Source organism: Pteronotus mesoamericanus, unplaced genomic scaffold, assembly GCF_021234165.1.
Source record: "Pteronotus mesoamericanus isolate MK-2021 breed Mesoamerican mustached bat unplaced genomic scaffold, CSHL_Meso_final contig_24, whole genome shotgun sequence".
NCBI lineage: Eukaryota > Metazoa > Chordata > Mammalia > Chiroptera > Mormoopidae > Pteronotus > Pteronotus mesoamericanus.
In genome coordinates, this window is record NW_026555100.1 from 17322268 (window position 1) to 17348796 (window position 26529).

General features: G+C 39.6%; 1 protein-coding gene across 4 annotated transcripts in view; it reads left to right on the forward strand.

Annotated features, from left to right (window-relative positions):
• FAM13C (family with sequence similarity 13 member C) overlaps positions 1 to 26529 on the forward strand; it is a 121091-nt gene that overhangs the window by 53354 nt on the left and 41208 nt on the right. For all 4 annotated transcript variants that reach the window (XM_054572760.1, XM_054572759.1, XM_054572757.1 and 1 more), the window contains one exon: positions 16794 to 16857. In XM_054572760.1, coding sequence (XP_054428735.1) covers positions 16794 to 16857 — 64 coding nt within the window. The remainder of the gene's footprint in view (positions 1 to 16793; positions 16858 to 26529) is intronic.

Sequence of the window (26529 nt, forward strand, 5' to 3'; positions counted from 1 at the left end):
TCTTTCTAGCTCAATATCTCGGAAAGCTTCTTAGCCTAACTTGGAATACATTTGAGAGAAATTTTAATAATGACTTATAGGAGATAGAATGTATATAAACTTAAGTCTAATTTAGAACTTGAACCAGCTGGTTAAATGTGCGGTGTTCTGGAGGCTATAGGATTGAGGCTATTCTTCAACCTACTCTTTATCTTCCCAAGGAGACAATGGCTACTCAGTGCTTCTGTCAGTTTTTAAATTTTCTTCTTATATATTTGTATACAAAAATGTTTCCATATTCTGAAATAGTCTCAAATATTAATAGCTGTGAAATATTCCATTCTGTGGCTATACCATTATTTATTTAACTAATTCCAAATTATTGGGTACTTTGGTTACTTCTATGATTTATATTTCTGGATACTATAGTAAGAATCATTTTAAGATATATTTTTGAGATAATGGTATTTTAAAAATATTTTGTTTTAGTTTTATGTGCATAGCATGGTGGTTAGACAATCATATGCTGTACAAAGTATTCCTTCCAGTATTTCCTGTACTCATTTGGCACCATTCTATATTGTAATAATTAGAATATTACAATATAGAATATTACAATATTCTAATTATTACAATATTCTATTATTACAACATAGAATATTATAATATTCTAATTATTACAATATATAATATATTCTATATTATTAGAGTTATTACAATATTATTGACTATATTTCTTATGCTGCACTTTAACCTCTGTGACTGTTTTTGTAACTACCCCTTTGTTCTTCCTAATCTCTTTACCTTTTCACCCAGTCCCCGAACACCTTTCCCCTCTGGCAACATCAGTCTGTTCTCCATATCTATGAGTCTGCTTTAATTTTGTTTGTACTTTTACTTTGTTCTTTATAGTTCAAATATAAGTGAAAATATATGGTATTTGTCTTTCTTTTACTGATTTATTTCACTTAACATAATACCATGTAGGTCTATCCATGCTGTTAGAAATGGTAACTATTTATTATTCTCTATGGCCCAGTAATATTCCCTTGTGCACATATAAACCACCACTTTTTAAAATCAATTTGTTTATTGATGGGTACTTGGGCTGCTTCCAAATCTTGGCTATTGTAAATAATGCTGCAATGAGCACAGGGGTGCCTATATTTTTTTCAAACTGGTGTTTAGAGTTTCTTCAGAAATATACCCAGAAGTAGAATTACTGGGTCATAAGGCAGTTCGATTTTTAATTTTTGGAGGACACTCCATACAGTTTTCCATAGTGGCTGCACCAATCTGCTTCCCCACAAACAGTGCATGAGGGTTCTCTTTTCTCTACATCCCAGCCAACACTTGTGGTTTGTAGATTTATTGATGATAGCCATTCTGCAGGTGTGAGGTGATATCTCATTGTGGTTTTAATTTGCATCTCTCTGATGATTAGTTACATTGAGCATCTTTTCGTACTTATTGGCCATCTGCATGTTGTCTTTGAATAAGTGTCTATTCAGGTCTGTCCATTTTTTAAATTAGATTGTGTGTTTTTTTGGTGTTGTATAACAAGAGTTATTTATAAATTTGGGATATTAATGCCTTATCAGATATGTCATTAACAAATATCTTCTCATATTCTGTATGTTGTCTTTTTGTTTTGTTGATAGTTTCCTTTGCTGTGCATTTTAAACTTTTTTAAATTTCCCTTGCCCAAAGAGATATGTCAGAAAAAAATATTGCTAAAGAAATGTCAGTTTTTACTCCCTGTATTTTCTTCTAGGAATTATATGGCTTTGAGTCATACATTTAACTCTTTAATTTATTTTGAGTTTATCCTTGTATATGATGTAAGATGGTAGTCTAGTTTTACTATTTGGCTAGTATCTGTCCAATTTTTCTGACGCTATTTATTGAATAGATTGTCTTTACACCATTGTATGTTCTTGCCTCCTTTGTCAAACATTAATTGACCATATAGATGTGGGTTTATTTCTGTGCTCTCTATTCTGTTTCACTGATCTACATGTCTGTTTTTATGCCAGTATCACACTCTTTTGATCACTATAATCTTGTAGTACAAATTGGTATCAGGTAGCATGATACCTCCTACTTTGTTCTTTTTATTCAAGATTGCTGTGGCTCCATATAAATTTTTGGATTATTTGTTCCAGTTCTGTGAAAAGCACCACTGTTGTTTTGATAGAAATAGTATCAGATCCATAGATTGATTTGGGTAGTATGCACATTTTAACAATATTAATTTTTTATATCTAGGAGTACAGTATATGCTTCCATTATGTGTATTTTCAATTTCTTTCTTCAATGTCTTACAATTTTCTGAGTACAGGTCTTTTACCTCCTTGGTTCTGTTTATTCATAGGGTTGTTTTTTTCTGTTTTGTTGTTTTTTGTTTTTAAGCAAATGTTAATAGGATTTCTTAGTTTCCCTTTCTGTTAGTTCATTATTGCTGTACTGAATTTATGAATATTTATTTTGTATCCTGCCACTTTACTGAAGTCACTTGTCAGTTCTAGTAGTTTTTTTGAGGAATGTTTAACATTCTCTACATACAGTATCATGTCATCTGTAAATAAGATAGCTTTACTTCTTCCTTTCCAATTTGGATGCCTTTTATTTCTTCTCCTTGCCTGGTTACTAGGGCTAGAACTTCCAGTGCTATGCTGAATGAGAGTGGTGAAAATGGACATCCCTGTCTTGTTCCTGATCTTAAGGGAAATGGTTTTAGTTTTCCTCTGTTGTGGTTTAGCTGGTGGTTTGTCATGTATAGCTTTTATTATGTTGAGGTATGTTCCCTCTATTCCCATTTTGCTGAGAGTGTTTCTTCATAAATGGGTGCTGGATTTTGTCAAATGCTTTTTCTGCATCTGTTGAAATGACCATATGATTTTTATTTTGTGTATATGGGGTATCATGTTAATTGATTTGCAGATATTTACCAACCTTGAATCACAGGAGTAAATCTCACTTTATCATAGTATATGATCTTTTCGATGTATTGCTGAATTCAGTGTGTTAATATATATTTTGTTGAGGATTTTTCATCTATATTCGTCAGGAATATTGTCCTAAAATTTTTTCCTTTGTACTGTCTTTATCTGGTTTTGGAATTAGAATAATACTGGCCTTGTAAAATGTGACTTTTTTGGAATAGTTTGAGAAGGATAGGTGTTAGTTCTTTGAATGTTTGGTAAAATTCACCTTTGAAGCCATCCGGTCCAGGACTTTAGTGTGTTTGGAGTTTTGATTACTGCTTTGATTTTGTCAGTTGTAATTGGTCTGTTTGAATTTTCTGTTTTTTTCTTGATTCAGTTTTGAAAGACTGTGTGTTTCTGGGAATTTATCCATTTATTCCCAGCTGTGAAATGTGTTGACAAATAGTTGTTCATAATATTTTCTTATAATTGTTTGTATTTCTGTGGTGTCAGTTTTTTTCTTTTCCATTTTATTTCTGATTTTATATATTTGGGTCTTCTCTCTTTTTTTCTTGATGAGTCTGGTTAAAGGTTTATCAATCTTGTTATCTTTTTAAAGAAGAAGCTCTTGGTTGTATTGATCTTTCGTATTGTCTTTTAGACTTCATTTCATTCATTTCAGCTCTGATCTTTAGAATTTCCTTCCTTATACTCTCTTTGGGTTTTGTTTGTTTTTATTTTTTCTGTTTCCCTTAGGTGTAAGGTTAGATTGTTTGAGATTTGTTTGTTTGTTGAGGTAGGCCTATAATGCTATGTAATTCTTTCTTAGAACTGCTTTTACTGTGTTCCATAGATTTTGGGTTGTTGTATTTACATTTTCTTTTGTCTCAAGGTATTTTTTTACTTCTTCCTTGATCTCACTGTTAACCCACTCATTGTTTAGTAATATGTTATTTAGCCTCCATGTGTGCATTTTCCATTTTTTTTCTTGTAATTGATTTCCAGTTTCATCCCATTGTGGTCAGAAAAGATGCTTGACAGGTTCAGTCTTCTTCAATTTATTGAGACTTTTTTTGTGCCCTAATACGTGGTCTATCTTAGAAAATATTCCATGTGTACTTGAATAGAATGTATATTCTGCTGTTTTGAGGTTAAATGCTCTAAAATTATCACTTAAATCCTTCTCGTCTAGTGTGTCATTTAAGGCCACTGATTTCTCCCTGATTTTCTGTCTGGAATATCTAGCCATTGATGTCAATGGGATATTAAAATCCCCTCCTATAACTGTATTACTGTCGATTTCTCCCTTTACATCCATCAAGATTTGCTATATATATTTAGGTACTCTTTTGTTGGGTACATAAATGTTTACAGGGGTTTGGTCCTCTATTTGGACCGATCCCTTTATCATTATGTAATGTGCTTTACTGTCTCTTAATATAGTTTTGTTTTAAAGTGTTTTGTCTGATGTAAGTATTGCTACCTCATTTTGTTTTTATTTTTTGTTTGTTTCCATTTGTACAAAATATCATTTTCCATCCCTTCACTTTCCTTCTTTGTGTCTTTCGTTCTGAGGTGGCTCTCTTGTAGACAGCATATTATTTTCTTATTTAAGAAAATAAGATCCTGTAGACAGGATCTTATTTTCTTAACAATTCAGCCACCCTATGTCTTTTAATTGAAGCATTTACTCCATTTACATTGAAAGTGATTATTAATAGGTACATATTTATTACCATTTTATTTTTTTATAAATATGTTCCTCTGTTCCTTCTTTCTTCTTAAAGAAGACATTTTAGCATTTCTTATAGTTCTGGTTTGGTGGTAATGAACTCCTTGAGCTTTTTCTTGTCTAAGAAGTCCTTCATTTCTCCTTCAATTTTAAATGATAGCCTTGCTGGGTAAAGTCGTCTTGGTTGTAGGTCCTTGCTTTTCATCACTTTGAATATTTCCTGCTAATTCCTTCTGGCCTGAAATGTTTCCATTGAGAAATCAGGTGACAGACAGTCTTCTGGGAGCTCCCTTGTAGGCAACTAACTGTCTTTCTCTTGCTGCTTTTAAGATTTTCTCTTTGTCATTTACCTTTGCCATTTTAATTATGATGTATCTTGGTTTGGGTTTCTTTGGGTTCATCTTGTTTGGAACTCTCTGCACTTCCTGGACAGTATATGAGCTGCTGTGTGGCTGCTGACTCGATGATGCTTAATTTTTCCCAGCAGGGTCTGGTGCCTGATGAGATCCCCTGTTGGGTAAGCTGCTGGTAGACTTAATTGGGTCATGCTGATGTGGCCTGCCATCAGATGTGTTGCTTCAAGTGCAGCCTGTGGTTACCTGTTTGGTAACAAGTCCTGGGCTACCTGTTTGGAGCTATAAAGCAATCCGTAGTTTGTGGGGGCCTCTGCTGGTCCTGGGTTTGCATGGAAGGGGCCGAGTCTGGCTTCCACCAACACTGATCCTGGGGGCAGTTCAGCAAAACGCCCAAGTTACCTCCACTTGCTGACTGACAGGCTCAGTTACCGAAAGAGCCTCTGGCAGTATGCCAGTAGTGTAAGTTAGGTTTGCATTGAGTAACCAGGTAAAGGTGGATGGTGTTCACCAGATTGATACAGATCCAAACTTAGTACCACTGGTGGGTCTGAGTCCACTCAGCAAAAATTCTCAGTGTGCACAAAGGCCAGATGCCACCTGCCGAAGGTAAGCAGACCATGGTGGCTAGGGCAGAATCTCAGGGAGTCTTTAGGGCCAGGCCAGCCAAGTTCATCAGGCTAAAAGAGACCATGATTTTTGGCTGTGTGGAGAGAGCACTCTACCCAGGAACAGTGATGCTGATCAAGGGTGAGGGGGAAATATGGCTCTCGACAGAGTCACATGACAGTCTCTTCCTGTGTGTCTCTGACAGCTTTTGGTTTTGCCTGGAACTTCTTGAGAGCATTCCAAGAAAGTGTGCTCAGCAGGCCCAGGCTTGCCACAGCCAGCTGTCTCCTCCGCAAGGGTGGGGTGACAGGGAGTCAGAAGGGTGGGGCTAGTAGATCTCTCATTGGAGAGGCACCAGGGCATGCAGAGGGGGAAAAATGGCCCTTGCCCTAGAGCCGCACAGCTCAGTCTTTCCTTGTGCACCTCTTACAGCTTCTGAGACTACCCAGACCCCCTCAAGAGCCCTCTAAAAAAGTCTGTACCATGGGCCCTGGCTGGCCACAGCCAGCAGATTCCTCTGGAGGGTGTGAGCTCAGCAGGGCTTCAGGGAGTCGGGAGGGCTAGTGCATTCCTTTAGACTGATGTTGTATGAAGGAGAATGGTTGATCCAAGAAAGATGGTGTCTGTGGGCGGTGTTAGAGAGGGACCCAGCACAGCAACCTTGGCAGCTGTCCTTTCAGCTCTCTCCCTAAAGCAACACAACACAGTCTCTCCCTGTATGACCTCCATCTGCTCTGAGCTGTCTTCCCACTGCTGGAGCCCAGGGTGAGTGGCTGTGAATGAGATGTTTGCTGGCCTTTCAAGAGGCTACTTGGATTTCTAGCAGACTCCCATCTTTCCCTGGTGGATGAAATCCCAGCTGACTTTTAAAGTCAGATTATGTGAGCTACTCTTCCCAGCCCTGGTGCTCTGGGCTGAGAAGCTGGCATGGGATTGAGATCTCTTGCTCTTTCAGGGGAACTTGGCAGCTGAAATATCCCTTCATATTCTCAACTGACAGATGCGCGTGCGGGGCCAGACCTTTTTTATGTCTATCCCCTTCCTACCAGTCTAAATGTGGCTTCTTCTGTAAATCCTTGGTTATAAGACTTCTGTTTAGTTAGTCTTCTTTTAGTAATTTATGTTGATTGTTCCATAATTTAGTTGTATTTATGGTTTGCTCCTGGGAGGAATTGAGTGTAAATTCCACCTACTCTGCCACCATCTCAATTGTCTAAAAATATTTGTAGGTACATCCATTATAAAGTTTTGTTGGTTTGTGCTTAAGGATAAAAGCTGCCTAGGCATTGGAATTGAAATGCTTAACTAAAATGAAAATTAGAATGTAAATTTTCCAGTTATTTGATCATGGAAGAAGATAGGCATATAATGGATAATTGATAACTTTGAGAGAACTAGATAGAAAATCATGTCTGGATTTCTGTATGTGGTGAAATCATAGGATAGTGGCTCAGGGTGGAACCTTTGAGGCAATTCAATCCAATCTCTTCCTCCTTACGCATGTACTCTGGGTATTTCTATTTCATCCACTCGTCCTCATAGTTTTCTGGTTCAGATTGTACTGAGGGTAAATGATCTAAGGCTCTAACATTCCCAGAGGGTATTTGGACATCATGTGGGATATGGACAATTCTTTCTTGCTTGGGACTGCCCACACACCCTGGGGGCTCTAGCAGCTTTGGCTCAAGCCCACCAAATGCTAGTAAGCTCCCCCAGCCTTTGAGACAATCACAGATAGCCTCCAAATTTTCTAAATGCTCCTTAAGGGACATATCACTACCCACTTGAGAAATGCCAATCTGCATAATGGATGTTTAAAACTATGTTTTAGGAGAGTATTAACATGGATACATGATCTATGTATACATGGAAAAAAAACAGTTATGTGATCCTATTTTTGGTTACTATATACAATAATTATATACAGAAACTTACTGGAAAGACATAAATCAATACTATATTGGTGGTTACTTTTAGGTGGGATGATGGTGGGTGATTTAAAAAATATTGTTTTTGATGTCCAAATTTTCACCCATTTAGCCCCTATTGAGATTTTTAAATCAAGAAATTGTTCATAAGTAAAAGAATAGTATACTATTCGTGATATGGAGGCATAATAAATTTGTTAAAATCTCTGCACTCGTATGATGTAATTTTACTTTCTCTGTTTTTAGGTTGTTGTTTTTGTTTGGTTAGCTGTTGTAGCTTAAGTTGAGGTAAACAGGAATAGTAGTAGAGTGAGAAAATGAATTTATTTTTAATTTTTTTTGTTAATTGAAGGAAACTTAAAAGGCATTTTCGATGATACCCGCAGCTCTTATGGTTTGGGTCAGTTAGGATCAGAAAGCAAGTATTAAAGGTGAATTTTACAGGGTCAGATGATGCTTAAAACCAGAATTTGTGTCCTAGACATCTCTTTCTTTGAGTGTAGATTTGACTTCTGATCACTAATCTACCCTTGCCCCTCAGAGAGATACTGATCCAGGTTTTATTTATCTTGTGCCAAGACCATGTCAGTAAGGACAGCTTTATGTCGAAGCATGTTTGGCATTTGCTGTTTGCTTTTAAATGAAATGACAGTGAGAATCCTAACTAACATATGACCTCTGGGAATAGCAGATACAGAGGTGCTGCTTATTCAAGACTCAGACAAAGGTCTGGAAGGCAGGTGTATGCTGAATTGCGGAGAGAATGTGATGTCAGAAAAGTTGACTGTGGCCAGACTGCACATGACCTGGTACCCAGGGCGTGGATTTCAGATTTTGTTGAAGTCCAGAGAGAAGCCATTGAGGGGTTATAAATAAGAATGGCATTCTCAGATTACGTCTTTAAAAGACCGCTCTAAGCAGTGTGTGTTGTGAGGAGACATCTTGGGGGCTAAAGCACTTTCCTTGTGGGAAGTGATGGTAGCAATGAAAAAGCCAGCAGAGCAGCGGAAGATAGAAGACACATAATTTTTTAACATTTTGGGAGAGATAGAAAACTTTTACTAGGCTCATGTAACATTTAGGCTTGTTTAATATTAATGCCTGCCCAAGTCCTCTGTGCTTTTCTTTAAGTTCTCTTGTTTTTAGAGCTATCCTGATTTATGATCTAAGAGCTAAAATGTTGGAAGGCCAAGCATCAGATGTAATATCACAGAGCTCAGTGCAATAAGGCCCTTATTTAATAGTCATCAGATATTCATCTTTCATTCAAATTAGCCAGCTTCCCTCAACATTACTCTGTGATCCCTGGGCCCTTAACTGCACCTGCACCTGAACTAACTCTTCATTTGTATATTACCTTTTTTTTTTTTCTGTCCCTGTCTGAAGGCTCCAGAGAGACAGGGATTGTGTCTCCTTAGTTACATTGCTCACTTTCTTACATTAGGTTCCTCCGTAAATCAGAGCCTCACGGGAGGCCTTGGGTACAGGGTGGTAACCTGGGGAAGCAGGCACATAGGAGGAGGAAGTGCTGACCATAGGTGTATAACTGAATACTCTTGGTAACTGGAATTAGTTCCCTGAGGCCTCTCTAAGGAACTGCGTAGAAAGTTCTCAGATGTATCCCTCTGAAAATTGGGAGACTGCAGTGTTTATCTACACATTCCCCTTTCTGTTGCCCCCAGCAGAAGTAGCTCTCCTCCACTTCAGGCTGAGGGATCCAGTTCTGCCTCACAAAATCCTTAACATGAAAAAGAGACTTGGCAGGCGCTGGAAGGGGGATAATGCAAATGAGCAGACCTGTCCACGAAACTGAAGCATCTGCTACAATCACTCTGCCTGCTGGGTGGAGCCCTGCCTGGCACAGGGAGCAGGTGTCTAATAAAATCACTTATTAAATGAATGCAGTAAATGAGATGATGCAAGCAAAGTGCTTTGTGTCATGCTCAGCCAACAAGGTGCTGCCATCATTATTACTGATAAAAAAGTGTTATTAGGATCTCAGCTCACACTGAATCCTCCCTATACCAAATATCCCTTCTCAAACTCTTCCTTTCTGGTTTATGGGGTGATTTGAACCATAAACATCGCAGCTCCACCTCCTTCCCTCTGCCAGTTCTGACATTTGCCTTGTGGGTCTGACTCACTTCTTACCCATTCTCTGGGCATCGGAGTGGTTCTGATTGTTTCTAGGCTGTTTCAGCCCACCAAGCTGAGGAGAGGTATCTGTTTTAGTGCAGCTGGGCTGCCTAGTGTTTGGAGTTTCTCATAGCGTCTCCAGGGGCACACCACTTGCCTCTTCTGAAATTGTCACCTGGCATCAAGGCCAGAAACACTCACAGAAGTCTCTCATTTGTGCCCTTTAGCCATTGGTCTCTTCCCATGTTGTTGTACCTGGACCTTTAGGATAACATTTCCCAGTTAGGACTCTCCCAAGCTGCTTATTAAATACATGTTACCAGCCCATTTCTCTGGAAACTCTGATTCAGTGAGTGTGGGTCCTAGGAATCTGCTTTTAATAAAACTGATCAATTCTAATCTTCAGACAAGTATAAGGTGGGAGGTGGGTGTGGGTCTTGGGTTCCAGCTACTAGGAGAGCGTGCTATTAGGGACCAGTGTACTGCCTGTAGCCATGACTTCTTTGTCTCCTCTATGGGATTTCATTGACCTGTGCAAGTACATACATTGGGTTGGAAAGTCAGTTCATGAACATCTATTGACTTCTCATTCTATTTTTATGTTAACGGTCTCTTCGAGAATCATTTGAAACTCTGTGCCTTGGTTTCTTTATCTTTGCAGTTGGCTTCCTAATGTTCAGATGATCTGTTAACACAGAAATTTGGGAAAAACCAGTAAGAGAATGTCTTTAATACTGCTTAGACTCCCTAGAGGAAAAAATTTTATATTTACTGGTATTGAGGTTTGTTATTGTTGCTAATAATATTACTGGAAGTTATTGGCATCTTTGTGTCTGCATATAGAGCTATTGTTTGTTTATAAAGAATGGTTTGCCCAGAGGGTTGTCCTCTTGGGATAGATCTTTTGTTTTCAAAAGAGTTTCAGGAAACAAGAGTCATACAGCCAGCTGCCAGTCATCCAGGTGTACATTGCTGTATCCCGTGTTGCTTTCTAATACAGAGGCTCAATTTGATACAGGAGAGTATCTGGAACTCTTAAGTGTGTAGGCATTGTTTGGTTTTAAGGTTCTAACTTTATAAGAAGCACTCTTAAAAGTGTATTGGATGCTCTTCTTTTACTCTTCCTGCCCAGGCTTTCTAAGTGTGGGTTAGAAAGACACTTGCTAATCTCTAGCAGGTCTCCTTGGGGAAGAAATATGTCTGCCTTTGGGATTGAGAGTCATTCCTCCTGCCAGTCATGCACAAGTTGGAGCAGGGAGCATGAGTTTTATCATAATCATTGTATATACTCAGGCATATATCAGAATTGTCAGCTGCCTACATTGGGTGACTACTATATGTCAGATGCCAGAATTAGCCCTAGAATAAATGTTAAGAAAGACTCATGGTCTCTGCCCCATGGAGCTTATCATCACAAGAAAGAGACAAAGCAAATAATTATACAAATACATAGTCAGAGACTAAGACATGCTACACAGCAGATGTAGATGATCAGAACACAGTAAGACATATCAAAGGGAAAACTGGCTGGTCTGGTACCTGTTATCTAAGGGATGGATGAGTTAATTAGGAGGGAAAGTGGTGAGGGTAGAGTATTGTGGACTCAGGAACAGCATATACAAAGGCCCAAGGTAAAAAAGGGCATGGTGCATCTGAGGAACTGAAAGAATGCCAGCGCAGCAGGAGCACAGAGAGGGAGACTGATAGGAACTGAGGGTGAAGATGTGAACAGAACTAGATCCTTCAGAAAGTCACAAGATACTTCAAGAATTTTGGCCTTTATTATTATTATAAGTGTAGTCTGCAGAAAGGTAGCGACAAGGTTGTTGTATGGGAATGATGTGGGGAGGATAGAGAAGTAGGGAGGCCAGGAAGGCAGTCCAGGAAACAGACAATGGTAGCTTGGCCTAAGGTGGTTGGGGGAAGACAGGTGCAAAAGTAATTTGGGGTAAGAAATCAAAGCAAGAAGTATTGGGCACGCCCCCAACTGGGAACCTATCCCACAATCCAGACATGTTCCCTGGCCAGGAATTGAACCTACAGCCTTTTTGTTCACAGGCCAGTGCTCGATCCACTGAGCCACACTAGCCAGGGCTGACTAAATGATCCTACTTCTGGGAATATACCCAAAAAAACCCAAAACACCAATTCAAAAGAACACAAGCACCCCTATGTTCATTGCAGCATTATTTACAATAACCAAGATATAGAAGCAGCCCAAGTGTCAATCAGTTGATGAGGGGATAAAACTATGGGACATTTACACAATAGAATACTACTTGGTTGTAAAAAAAGGAGGAAATTGTACCATTTACAAAAGCATGGATGGACCTGAAGAACATTATGCTAAGTGAAATAAGGTAGTCAGAGAAGACAAATACCATATAATTTCACTTATATACAGAACCCAATGAACTAATGGAACTAACAAGCAAAGTAGAGACAGACCTAGAGATGGAGAGCAGGCTGACAGCTAGGGGTGGGGGAGATGAAGGGATGGAAGGATCAAACAAACAAACAAAAAAAGAACTCATGGACATGGACAACAGTGTGGCGATTATTGGAGGGGTCTAAGGGGGATAAATGGTAATAGAAAAAATATAATAAAACACTAAAAAGAAAAAGAAATTAAAGGATTTGGTAATAAATTGACTATTGGATTTGAGGGAGGAGAAGGTGTCAGATAACTCCCACATGCCCTCCATGTGCAACTGGGCAGATGGGAAAGCTTTTCACTGACTTAGGGAACATGCCCAGCTGCTAATTTAATTATGGGTAGTTGAAATGTTGGTATAAATATAAAATCCTATGAAAATATTGCTTCACAAATTATCACATCTGTGGCTGGACATTGTTCTTAGGCCAAGAAGAGTGTCTTCATTCTTTGTTCGTTGTGCTATTTTGAGTTCCAGCCCACCTCCCAGGGGAAGGCCACTGCAGGCTGACCCTGCAGGCTGGCGCGGCACAGGCTTGAGTGTTCCAGTAATGTGGGAACACCAAATATTTTTAGTAAGGCTGCACTTCAATCAGCTAGTCAATTTTGCAGTCACAGAATCTGGCAAGAAGCTCTTTTAATATCAGCAAACAGTTAAGTTTTGTGTTTCTCTGTTGAGAAGTGCTTTTATTTTGAATTCTACGATTTGGTAGCAGCAGTAATGTGGTGGCACCATGGGACAGCAATGGTGGGGGGTGACGGGGGTGGAGAAGGTGGGGTATGGTTGGGTGGTGATGGGGTTGGGGATGATAATGGCGGTGGCAATAATAATGGTGGTGATGGTGGTGGTGTTTGAAGGCATCACATTCTGATTGGTACTGGGAGCCGTAATGGGGCTCTTGGGAGTCCACCCTGCTTGTTCCGTTGCCTGGGCCTGGGCCAGGTGGCAGGGTTGTAGTGAAGTTGCAGAAAGTTCTAACTGCCTTACTCATCATTGCCCTCTCCAGAAGATGTGCTTGATCTATTTTCCAGAAGATGTGCTTGATCTATTTTCCATTGTTGTTTTGGGTGAAGGAAGTAAAGAAAATTGGAGGGAGTATGACCCCATTTTTGAGTTTAGACCAGCTTCTAGTCAGGATTCTAAATGGTTCAAGCACTATCCTTAAAGATCTTAAAAAGAAGGGAATTTGAGATACCTAGCTACTGTTTCAGTTCTTTTTATCGCTCAACTTCTATAGCGAGAAGCTTTTGTTTCTGTTTCCTTTTCTGCCATGACCTTTGTCATTTGCAATCCAGTCATCTCTTATTTCCACCATTTCAGTCTCATCTCCAGATGACTGAGGTTTTCTAGTGCTGTGAGCTTAGCCTGTCCTTCTGTATGTCCTGTTCTCCTTGTCTTTCTTTTTCTCCATATTAACACCTTGTGCACCACAGATCATTGGTTTATTTCTTTAGGTTCCCTCTCCTTCTATTAGAATAGAAGTTCCACGAGGGCGGAGACTTGGGTTCACTGTTTTGTTCCCAACACCTTCAATAGAACCTGGCATAGAGTTCGTGCTTAATAATGTGTTTAATGAATGGGAAGTTATTTAATTTTCCTACTAGGTCAAATGGGTATTAAAAGGCTAATCTCATATAGTTACCACAAGGATGACACAAGATAGTGTAGGTAAACTGCCTGGCAGTCCCAGCCTGGAGTGGTAAGGGCTGACGAATTGTTAGGTTCCTCTTGACATTCTTCTTTCTTGTAATCTCTTTCTCTGCGACATCTAGAGTGCTATTTTGCTTAGGTTTTACCTCCTTAGTGATGTGTTCATTTTCTTCACAGCTGTGCTTTCTTCTGTCTTACAACTAGCCAGTCTCAGACCTACTTAGTGGCTCTGAGTAAGGATGTCCCAACTTTTATCTCTTTCAGTTATTTATTATAGGTTTCAGTTAAAAGAGATAATGACTTATTATCATTACTATGGTATTTTATACATGATTATAGAATGCATGTGTTATTTCATTATAACTAGCGGTAGTCATAAACATTATTCATGAACTGTCCTTCCCATGGTGAATTATCCCATGAGTAGTTGCTATTATCATCTTCAGTTTACAGATGAGGAAACTGAGACTTAGAGATGTTAGTATCTTGCCCATGGATACACATCCCTAGTAAATGGTAGGTGAAAAGTCATTCTTGGATCTAGTTCCTTCTGTTTTTTTTCATTCATCTATCCATCTGAAAGACATGTACTGAGCGTTTACCATATGACAGGCACCATGCTAGGCCCTGGCCACACAATAAGGGAAAAATCGATGCAGGCCCTGTGGCCGGTGCCCATCACTGTTGTGGTCGCCGCTCTCACTCTGCCGGACACACTGAGAAGTACCCTGCCCTGTGCAGGGATTTTCAATTCCCTATTTCAGCCTCACGTCAAGCTTCGAATATCTAAATCTAAACTCATGAATTACCTCTCTTAAATACCTGCTCCTCCTCCTCACCAGAATTATATATTTTTATATATCCAGTAGAAAAACCACATGTCATTTTTCTTGTCCCACAGGCTCAAACTTTGGAATGATTTTGATTACTCTTTCACTTCATACTTTGAATCCACACCCATGACCTTCTGATTGTTTTTATCCTTGAAAACCTCTCTCGGATCTATCTCTACCGTTCTAATACCAGCTCTTAGGCGCTGATCCTCGACTTACTGAAATAGCATTAAGGCTGGGTTGTAATCAGTTTTATTCTCTGCTTAAGATATCACCAGATTGTAAGCCCCCTGAAGGCATAGATGCTGCTTATTAACTATCATCTCCCCAACAATGTACCAGGCACATAGGAGGTACTCAGATGATTGTTAAATTAAAGCGCCTTTCACACTTAGACCACAGTTCTCAAACTTGATCTGGAGATTTATCAGGAGATGATGATTTAGGAGGTCATGTGATTATGTTCCCTGCAGGCTGTTCTGTGCATCTCGATAATACATACTATATTTTTTAACCAAGTCTATATCTTATTTCTTCCATTAATGTTTGCTACTTGTGTGTTTGCTTTGCCACCTGCTGGCACCAAAGCCCTAGAAAAATTTATGCTCGAAAACAAACATTTTTCCATTAAAGGTCAACACTCTTCCATTTTTCTGCTCTTACCATACTCTAAAGAAACACAATTTGAGAGCCACTGCAAGTTACAAAGAAATTATAAGCCATTCCAAGTTTTAGATGTTACTGGATAGGATGGGTTAATCCTTATCCCCAAGAGGGTTCACCCATTGTTTGGGAAAGAACCACTTTGTATTTTCTGAAGCCCTGAAATCATGGTGTGTGTGGCGCAGGAACTTGATGGGCATAGGATAGGTGTGCCAGTGATCTTCCTTACTTGTTTACTTTTCTCACTTGAGCAATCTCTCCATGAGCTCATGATTGGGACCCTTAGTCTTCCATCACACAGGAGGAACATGCTGCCTTGTGCAGATGCAGTAGACGTCAGTATGACCTTCACAATTTTGTTTGAGCATCTCCTTACCTTTCTCATTAGAAATAAATTGTTTGCACAGTTAGCAATGCCTGTGAACTGCAAGAACTCTGCATTCTTAAGAATATTTTGAAGTGAGGCTGTGGCACTTCTAAATGTTCTTCCTGACTTTTAGAAATCATTAATCTTGTTGACCTGACCATTCATTCAGAGGGCATGTACGTTTTCTTCAGAATTCAAATTGAGGTGGAACAATAACTAAATAATTATGCCTCAAAGTAAATCTTTTTATAAATGACTTAACACCAACTAAAGCTTCTCTTCATTAAAGTAGCAGGCCTTTTTTTACAGTTAATAACTATAATTTAATATGTTTATTATATAGTAGCCTGAAAACTGCTGCAGAAAAACTTAGATGTTATGTAATAGATGCCATTGGACCATAGCATTTGGCAAATCATGATTAGGAGCTAAGGACCTGCCAACTCTGGAGTATGGGTTTTTGTTTCTAAACTTAAAAAAAAATGATTTGGGGTAGATTTTCCCATTTTTAAGTTTTTCTCTTCTATTGGTAACTATGTGGTAGCAAAAGCCAGCTTCACCATATTAAACAGCAATTGCTTGAATTTTTACTGAGGATTTAGCAATGTAGAAAATGCATATCATCACTGATTTCTTGGAGCTTACATTTAATATGGAAATGCAAATAAACAGTATAATATCAAACAGTGAGAAATGCTAAGCAGATAATCTAAGGACGGTGTGATAGCAAGTGAAGGGGAGGGCTACATCTAGGAAGTTAGGAAGGTCAGGAGGGTCTTGTTGGGAGGTGACAGAGAAGCTGGGCTTGCACTTCATAGAGCTGAGAAGAGTCAGCTCTGTGAAGATCTGGGGGACGAGCAGCAAGGGTGAAGGTTTGAACGGGGGATCAACATTATGTGTTGAAGAAGCAGAGAGAAGGCCAGAGAGGCTGGAGTGTAGGGGACAAGGGTGAGAGCGATAGGAGGGGGGGTCCAGAAGGCTGGCAGGATCCAGACAACTGTAATGTGTTGCAGACCCTTATAAGGAGTCTGGACATCGTTCTATGGGCTGTGAGGTATCACTGAATTTTTTTTCTTTTTTAAACTGGGGTCTATATAGTCAGTTCTGTCACTGCCAGCATCAAATGTGCATTGTTGGGAGGTTTCTTTTACATTGAAATAATTTTTCTTTGTATTTTATAGAATAGACCAGAGGGCCGCCACTCTGCCAAAGGATGCTTTTGAAACTCAGCAGGACTCAAATGAGGTAGGTACAATCATTGCTGGTTGTAGGAACAGGAATTAGCCAATCATGAAATTGATTACTCTTTTTCCTAGTCTCAGGAATTCTCTGTGATTAAAACTTTAAGTATTCTTGCTCTTAGGTGAACTTGTTTTCCTTCAAGCACCTTGGGTAATGTTTTTTTGTCGCTCTGGGGCAAACACATTTAAAATATTATTTGCAAGGCTGCTCATTATGTCTTGGACCGGAACCAAGTCCAGCAGTCATTTCATTACACTCTTTTCAATTTTACTTCAAGATTGTATAACCATGACTATGACAGTTACATTTGTAAAATTTTCTCTTAATTTGATTTCATCTCTCCCTTTTTTTCTTAACGAATTTTGCAGTCTCAAATATAATCATGTTCATCCATAGACCATGATACAGTGTGATGTTTGCAATATGGTCCTAATGTGCCTTGAGACATTGAAGCTGTATTTTCCAATCCAACTGGTTTCCCACCAAACTGGGCATCACAATGTTAATAAGCTTGTTCTAGATTTTCTTTGAAATGTATAATTTAATTCTTCTGTTGGAAATCAATATAATAAAATTAGGATCTCTGTTATTACGAATGCTTTTGCTTAAGACATTGGCTTGGAATACTGTCTAGCTTTTCTTGTCCTAATTGTATAATTAAGGAGCAATGGGTGGTATATCTGATTAGGACCACAGCAAAAGAATGAGAAGAGCTGATGTTCAGATGCCAGGAAGAGAAATGATGGGCCTCAGGCAAATTGTTTGTTTGTCATTTGCAGGTACATCTCACCTCAAAAAAAAAGGTAATGAAATGACTTTACGTGATTTTTTTTTTTAACTGTAGAGCTTGGCAGAAATGAATAGCTAAGGGTAAACCAGCTGCCTGACTGAATCAAGTTAAATAACTGAAGTTCTGGAAAATGTCATAAAGATAACAACACAGAACACTGCTTGTTATCTCCTTGTGCATGGAGACAGCCTTCAAATTCCACATTCTCACTCATGATAACAAGAGTGGAAAAGAATTTAAGAGAAAAGAGACAAGAGCCTGAATCAATGAATGTAGATGTTTGCCCCACTGTGAACAAGCAAAGTGCTGGCTTTAAACAAGTGATGATTTGCTTTGACATAAGTGACTGGAAAAAATGAGGTTGTTCTCAGAGCCAGCTTGTGATAGGTTTCAAATACTTGGTAGAAATTCTGGTTTGTGAGCTGGAAACCCATGAGACTACTTGATAGTTGCAAAAAGCTCTATTTGAAGATAGGCTTTTCTATATTCCTTCGGTACATTGTATTTGCAAATTACACATGTGCCAGCTCACTGCTCTGGGGTTACAGAGGTGCAAGAGTGCTGAAGGGAGGCGTGCACCCAAAAAAGCAGGCAGCGCCATGATTTAAACGTTTGCTCTTCCATGAAAAGCCGGTGATGCTGATCCCGAAGGGTTGATAATAGTGAGTGTGTGCTCAGAGTGATTTTGTTCCAATCAGGGAAAATTGTGTGTGCAAGTCCACATCCTTTCATGCCATGTCTGCAGTGACTAAAATTTGGGGGCCAGAGGAAACCTTAGAAAAACTTGAAGTGGACAACGTGAGTGGGTTCAAGACCATGTAGGAAGGGTGAACGTGTTTAGGTTCATTGATAGAGGCATCTTATATAGTCGAAATATATTTAACTGCACCTTTTCTATCACTTCCCAAACTTACAGAAACTACTCTTTTATGGAAGAACCCCATAATAACATTTCTTTAGGCATCAGAGTCCTATGGAACACAAGTAGGAAACCCTGCTTTAATATTGTCAATGGAAATAGAAAATACATAGAACTGCATACAATGTAAGTATACAGCTGGATGAATTCTCACAAAGTATGTAACTAGCACATAGATCAAGAAACAACATTATCACCATCTCAGGCACCCCTTTGTAGATCCTTCCATTCACTACTCCCCTATAAGGATAACTTTTCTTCAGACTGACATAGATTTGTTGTGTATTTTTGAGCTTTTTAGAAACAGACTGTATGTACTCTTTTTGTGTCTGTTTTCCTATACTTAGTGTTATGTTTGTGAGATATGTGTGTATTCAGCCTGAACTTTTAGTTTTTATTCTCCTTGCTATTATCCCTTGTATATGGTTGTTTCTAGTTTTTGACTATTATGATCAGTTGTTAGTGACTGTAATTTTTTATGAACTGCTTCGTGGTCTCTTTGCACAGCCAGCTCTTTATTGGAGTATTCCTTCCATCTCCAAATGAAAATCTAAAGTAGATTTTTTTTTAATGTTAGTTCTCTTCATTGTTCTTTATTCCTTATTTGTTTACCTACCCCCCCACCCCAGCCTTCTAGTTCTCTAAAAGGAACACACCAGTTCCATATCTGCTCTCTTTCTTCCACTGCAACTTGCAAGTCTAAAGCCAAAGAAGCATTTTCTTGAGTCTCACAAGAAGCATGATCCAAAAATACTTTCCAGACTTTTCCTATGTACCCTGAGGTTATACATAAATAATGATTCAAAAATGCTACATATGTGCTTTATATTTTCCCAAAATTTCACTTCTACCTTTTGAACATCTTAATTTCACTTACTCTGTCACAGATAGATGAGGCTTAGCTTCGTTTGGTTCCAGAGCTGGTACTTTACACAAGGTCTCCTATACCCAGTAATATTGGTAAATGGTATGGCATGTCTATGTATGAGCACCTGACTTTATGTGTGCCCCCAATACTTTCCCAGTGAACTCAAAAACTCACTCTTCGTTTTCACTTGGCATGTGTACAGATTTGATTCCTGCCCTTCTCAATGTTTCTTCTGTCAGTCTCAAGCTCCCAAATTTTGACCTTGGGTATCTTAATAGAATCCTGTGTCTGAGTTTTGGTGTCTTTGGGACTATGCCACAGGAGTTGGTTTCTGAAAAATTGATTAAGTCTCCCGCCTGCCATTGACCTGAGCTGTCAGACTCTGCCTCTGTGAGATATAATGAAATTTTTTGTTGGGGTCTCCTGGATCATAATTGAAAAATATTCCAGACCTGAAATGTCAGTGTCTCATCCACCTTAATCCTTGGTTTTAGTTATTCTTCCATGTCCATGTAATTGATAAGCATTAAATAGATCAAAATTTTGTGTTAAATTATATTATTTCTATAGAATAGACAGCTGTATTTGTCTACTGAAATGCAAACCCAAGCTATACAGTAGGGTTGGGTCTTAGTTCAGGATGGATTGAGGATTCTTTTTTTTTTTTTCCCATGCATCTTGGTTTGTTGGTTTTTTTTTTCCCCCTTGTGACTGAAAGTCAATTCAACCTGGCTTTAATAATAATAGGATTTTGTTGATTCATGCAGCTGAAACTTTAGGATTGGATTAGGCTCCATGCATGGCTAGACTCAGGGATTAAAAACTTGTCTTATAGATACCATCTCTTTCCATCTCTTGACTCTGCCTTCTTCTAAGGACTATATCTTTAGGTCAACCTTTCTCTAGGGACAGATTATTCTTACAGCTGGTAATTCCAGTGTATGAGATCTGTCCATAAAGTTTCCAGCCATGCACTATGAAATGTAGAAACATTGATTGAAGAAGTTAAAGAAACATTGTACATAGGACCATAACACTTCAGTCCCCTTCAAAGTAGGCACCTTGGGACATCACACAGTTCTCCCAGAGTTTCTTATACTGTTCAAAACACTCTGCACAATCATTTGTTGGAATTGCCATCAGCTACCCTGTTGTATTTTCCTGAATCTCACTGATGGTCTGAAATATCTTCTTTTTCAAAAGTGATTTTAGTTTTGGGAAAAGCCAGAAGTTGTAGGGTGTTAAATCTAGGCTGTAGAGGAGCTGAGTTCAACATTCTCAGGTGTTCTGCTTGTGGCAGGCCTTCCAGAATGTGATCACTTTCAATAGATTCTTGACCACCTTTCAAGTGTTTGGGCCACACTTTCATTTGTGCTGCACTCATCGTGCTGTCCCCAAAAACCTTCTGAATTGCCCAAATAGTTTCTGCAGAGGAATGTTCAAGCTTAATGCAAAATTTTATGCAGATTCGTTGCTCTGCTTACTCAGTTATTTTGAATATGACAGCCACACAGTACACATGCTCACCCAACAGTCCCTACCACCTCCACTGACTAGTACAGTGAAGTCATCATTATTCATGCATGTGCATTCCAGACCACTCTTCCTGGCTGCCAGGTTACATTGATGTCACACAAACTGTTCTTGTTATATTAACAATGGCTGGACTTTTTCAATTACCATGTAACAAATTACCAAAAAGCTTAGAAGCTGAAAACACCCATTTATTGGTTCACGGTTATGAAGGTCATAAATTTGGGTAGATGCAATTGGATTCTCTGTTCAACATCACACAAGACTGAAATTAAGGCATTGGCTGCAATGGACTGTTATCTGGAGAAGAGTCCATGTCCAAGCCTATTCAGGTGGTTGCCTGAATTTATTTTCTTGCAGTTGTAGGACTGTGATCCTTGTTTCCTTGTTGGTCATCAGCTGTGGGCATCTCTCAGCTTCAAGAGGCTTCCTGCAACTTTCCTCAAATGGATCCCTTCATCTTTGAGCCAGCAACACTAAATCCGTCTGTGCTCTGAATCCTTAGGATGTTGTCCAGTTTCCACCAACTGGAAGAAACTCTCTGCTTTTAAAGGGTTCACCTGATTGGGTCAGACCCACCCAAATCACCTCTGTATCCTTGGTCAAGTGAATTAGGACTTCAATTACATCTGCAAAAGCCCATCATAGCAGCACCTGGTAATGTTTGATTGAATAACCTGAGTGTAGAAATCTTGGGGGCTGTCTTTAGGATTCTGCCTACCACTCAGGGGAAGTCCTTTCTAGCTCTGAAAAATTCCATGGATGAATCTCATTTATCTGGCTTGGGACATTCAGCCCTTTCTTGACCCAGTCATTATGAGCTTGGGGTTTGGCTAGATGTCGACCACACTTCCTACTTTGGATCTGGGAGTGCTGTTATCAAAAGATGGATGAATGGATGTTGGGCTGCATAATAATATTGCTCTCTGGAAGCAAAATATTCAAGGTAATTTTCCTGCGTGCTGAACCACTGCGGGATGCCATCTGGCATCTTCTGGTGCAGTTTTCTGAACTGAGATAGTGTGACCTTGCCTCCCTACTAGTATTTCTTACTCAGCTGGAAACTGCAATGATGTCCAATGATGCATTTAGTTTTAGCCAAGTTTTCTTGTCACTGTCAGTGAGGACATCCTTTGACCAATATGGTGATGGTATGAACCCTGGTTTTAATTCTCAAGTGGATGAACTGTACAGCAAGGAAACCTTGAGCTGTTTCCAGGCCTCATTTATTCTGGCCCATCATTCAGAGGCCACTCTCCAGTCTGGCTTTTTGTTTTCAGGGGAATCGGGTGTGTAGCTCTCACTGTCCAGGGGATCCTTAGGGTGGTATTGGCAGAAAAGGCATAAGGCATGAGCCATGCTAGCAACTGCCCATATTCTTCTCTGTCTGAAAATGAACTTGGAGAAACTTGAGAGGCATAGGGTGGGCAGAGAAACTGTGGCAGGACTTAACCAACGCTGACCCACTTGTGTTTGCCTTTTGCCTATCAGCCTTCCCCATCCCCCGCATGCCATTACAGCTCTGTCCCATTGGTTCCTGCTCTTTCTTGTATCGCATCTCAGTTCTTTTCCTGGTCTCTCACTTTTTTGTTTAACCTTCTTCGCACTACTAATTTTCTGCCCTCTGGAAGGAAATGCAGGTAGTTCAGTGGCTCCCAGGTGTTAGCCTGCATTGTAGTTAAAGGAGAAAAATAAGAACCATGCAATGAGTTTTCCATAAGGCAAATGTCTACTAACAACTCTTTAATTTGGAAAATGTTCTTAAAAATTTTATTTTTTAATGTGTAGTTTCCCAGGTATTCTCATTTGTCAAAATAAAAAGCTGACAGCTTTTATAATTTATTCTGCTTCCCTGATCCATGCCAACTTTTAAAAAATATGTCTTCTGGTCCTAATGTTACCAAAATTTTTCCTGAAAACTATGAAATTTTGGATGTTTTTTCCTAAGGCTTGATTTTTTTTCTTTCAACAGTATTTATTGAGAAGCAAATACATACCCAGCTCCAGGTTTAGTACTGGGCTGGGGTGTGGGCGCTGCATAACTAAATTTGTCATGCCCACTTCTCAGGGATTTATAGTGTAGGACGCACATCAACTCAATATCCTAGAGCCTGGCCTTGCCAGTGTTGGTATCTTTTACCCTTTTTAGAACATTGTTAGATCTCTCAGGGCTACAACACTCAGATTTTAGGGCAGGCAAAAGCTTAATTTTCTTGTTTTCTAACAAAATATTAGTATTTGAGGAAATGGCTAATGCTTTCCAGTGTGACCTGCCATCTTTAAAGGCATAGGTAGGTAATTTATTTCACATGACTTGTGATTTTTATAATTTCCATTGGGATAGTCATTAATTTCTATTATTCATCTAATTTTAGAAATTGAAGTTTCTTTTCTTTTTTTAAGATTGTTTATTATTAGAGAAAGGGGAAGGGAGGGAGAAAGAGAGGGAAAGAAACACCTACATGAGAGATAAACATCGATCAGTTAAACTTCTTGTACACACCCCAACAAGGGACAAACCCACAAACTAGGCAAGTGCCCTTACCAGCACACCACCCAGCGATCTTCCGCTTTGCAGGATGACTCCCAATGAGCTGAGACACACCGGTCAGGGCTTGAAATTAATGTAGTTTCATGAGAAAAAATAAAGGGCCTATGGGACAGTATAATTGGACGGTTTGCCCAGACACAAAATGAGTCAATGGTAGATTTGACATTAAAAGCCCCAGTGGGCCCTCTATTGTGCACACATTTTATTAAGTATAGTTTTTAAGCAAAATATTTTTCAGCACCAAAAGAAACTGGAACTAAAGTAGCCACAAATAATGACTATATGGGCTACAATATGGGCTAGGTTTGTGGACTTAGCCAGTTGGATGTAATTGACGTTCTGGGAAAAAATGATTTATTAGGAGTTTGTCCATCTTAATACCTGTGCTTTTGGGTAGTTTTAAGTATCAGAAACTCCAAGAAGAAACAATTGAAGCCCATTCTACTAGTGGAAAATGAGACATTCTATTTTTAGAAAAACCAAGGTTATATCTAGAAAATCTCTAAGTCCTGAATTAAAATGAGTTAATGAAACTACTATTCTCTCTGACATCTTGTTTAATTGTTTATTTAATAAAACAAACATAATGAAGATATTATAATGAGGTACAATTAAGTACAGGACTCCCCCTTCCCAGTTGGAAATCATCTGCCTGGAAGGAAATTTGGTTTTGGTTATAGTATGTTGTGGTGATACTGTTTTTGTTTAAGTGCTACTAGTGCCAGTCTAGGGCCTGGATCTTGAAGTGAATAGCTTGTCCTTTTACACTGAATTTCTCCTTTGGGTATTGTGAGACCATCCCATGCAAAGGAAGCTGGGAAGGCTGAGCTAGGTGTGTCATCTTTCACTTACAAGTAGCTGCAAAGCATGCTGGGACATAAGCAGCTTCACAGATGAGGCAGGAAGCTAATAAGGATGTCAGAGAGCTGGGAGTCAAGGGAAAGCTTTTGTCCCTGGGAAAGGAGGAGCTAAACAGGCAAGTAATACAGCACTTAGAGTGGGTCAAGGCCATAGGAAATAGGGAAAAAGTTCTCAAAGTGTGGACCTTGAACTTCTTGCATCGAAATGGCCCTGACCCATACAACAGAATCCAAGTTTCTGGGGTGATTCCTGCCTGGGAGTGTACATCTTTAATAAACTCTGCAGTGATTTGTAAGTGTTTTATTATTATTTCTGAACCAGGGCAGCAGAAGGGGCTTGAATTTGGATACTCAGGAGGGCCTCCCAAGTACTTCCTAAACAGTCCAGGAAAAAAAAAAAACTAATATACAATGGCAGTCTCTTTATGGGTTGCCTCCTGTTCTACTCATTGTGCTAGGTCCAGCAGTGAACAATGGAGGCATGGTTCCAACCCTTCTGGAGCTGGAAAGAGCCAATAAACAAGTAGACAAATAAAACTTATGTATTATCATGAGCATTAGGAAGGAAATAAACAGGGTAGTAACACAGAAATTGAGAGGGGGGCTTGTTTAGATAAGGTAATCAGAACAGGCTCAAGAGTTCGATGGCACTTTGTGAAGCAACTACAGCTGAATTCAGCCTGGAGAGGTAGGGGCAGGAAGGAGATTGAAAGGAAAAGGGGGTGCGCGCACGCGCGTGTTTGTGTGTAGAATATGCACAGGAAACATGAAAACTCAGGGAAGAAGAGTGGTAAGTAGAAATGGGGATATTCAGGGATTGAGTTGTATCCCCAGATTGGAGTATATTTCTAATGTGAGTTTGCTTCATATCACCATAGAGAATCTGTCTACAGTTCTTGGATAGACAAAGGGATGGGAGATGGCCACTAAACCTCTTCATAGAAATTAAAAGTTAGCTCTCCGTTCTGCAACTGGTGAATTGCAGACCAAGGCACCCAAAAATAGCATTTAACCATCAGCCTGTGTGGGTGTTCTCCATTCCAACCCAACTAAAGTGGGACCTGGTAATTGTAGAGGAGAGAAAATGAGTGGAGTATTTTCTAAAACAAGCAGCATATTTTCCATTATGTAAAGGAGAAAAATTAGCTTTCAGAAAACCACACCTAGGATTTATGGACTGTTCTCTGGCTTCTTCCATAACCAGCTGGAAGGGTTAAGGAAGCAGAGGTACTTGTTGTTCTTTAGAAGGTCCATCAACCTTTGCTCAATTTTCCTGCAGACCCTGCAGACCCATTCAGGGAGACTTTGTTTGTAAACCTGGAAAAGCAGTAGCAGGCTGGCCTCAGGGGATGGCCTGGTGATAGCCTCACAGGGAGCCAAAGTCCTAGTAAGAGAAGAGCTGGATTGAAGTAGCATTAGGACAGCAGGGGTTTATTGCTCTTTGTTTTTCTGTAGAGGTAAACATATTCCTGCATTAGAAATCACTAAGTCAGACATGATCACAGAGCTGCTTAATCTTTCCCCGGGTTTGCCTTTCCTTTTCTGTACAGCCCTTTGATGGTAATAACTGTCATTATTGTTTAATTTCTTTGCTTGTTTATTAAACATCTCCCACAAGGAAGGGGCTGACATCAGTCTCAGACTCCAGAGCCTGGTGCAGCCCTCTGTGTATTGAAAGCAGCCAGAGCCAGGGACAGCGTGGTGGCATGTCTTCATCGGGGCATGACCCTTGTGTGTGTAGTACAAGCTGCCCATGGGCCTTCTCACAGGTGGCTCTCTGAGGTTCAGCCCTGATGGGACAGGCTGGATGACCTCTGTCACCTACTCGAAGGACAAGTATGTGCCAGTAGCATACTGTTCATAAGTAAAGCCCCCAGTCCTGGGATCTCTGGTCACTTAGAGAGAGATCCCTTTATGACCCCATCATACAAAGGATGTCCAAGTCCCCACCCTCTGTCCATGGCTGAGAAACAGCAGGGTGTTCTCAGGTCATGGGTCAGTTTGGACTGGGGGAGTGAGACAGTGAATGACAGGTAGTCCGCAGTTTCTTCCATTCTGCATTCTTGTCTTCAGTTTATAGCAGCTTATGTTTAACCTTTTATGTGCAGATCTTCTTGTCCGTTGAGACCTTCATCTTCTCCTGTTCTGTTTGAC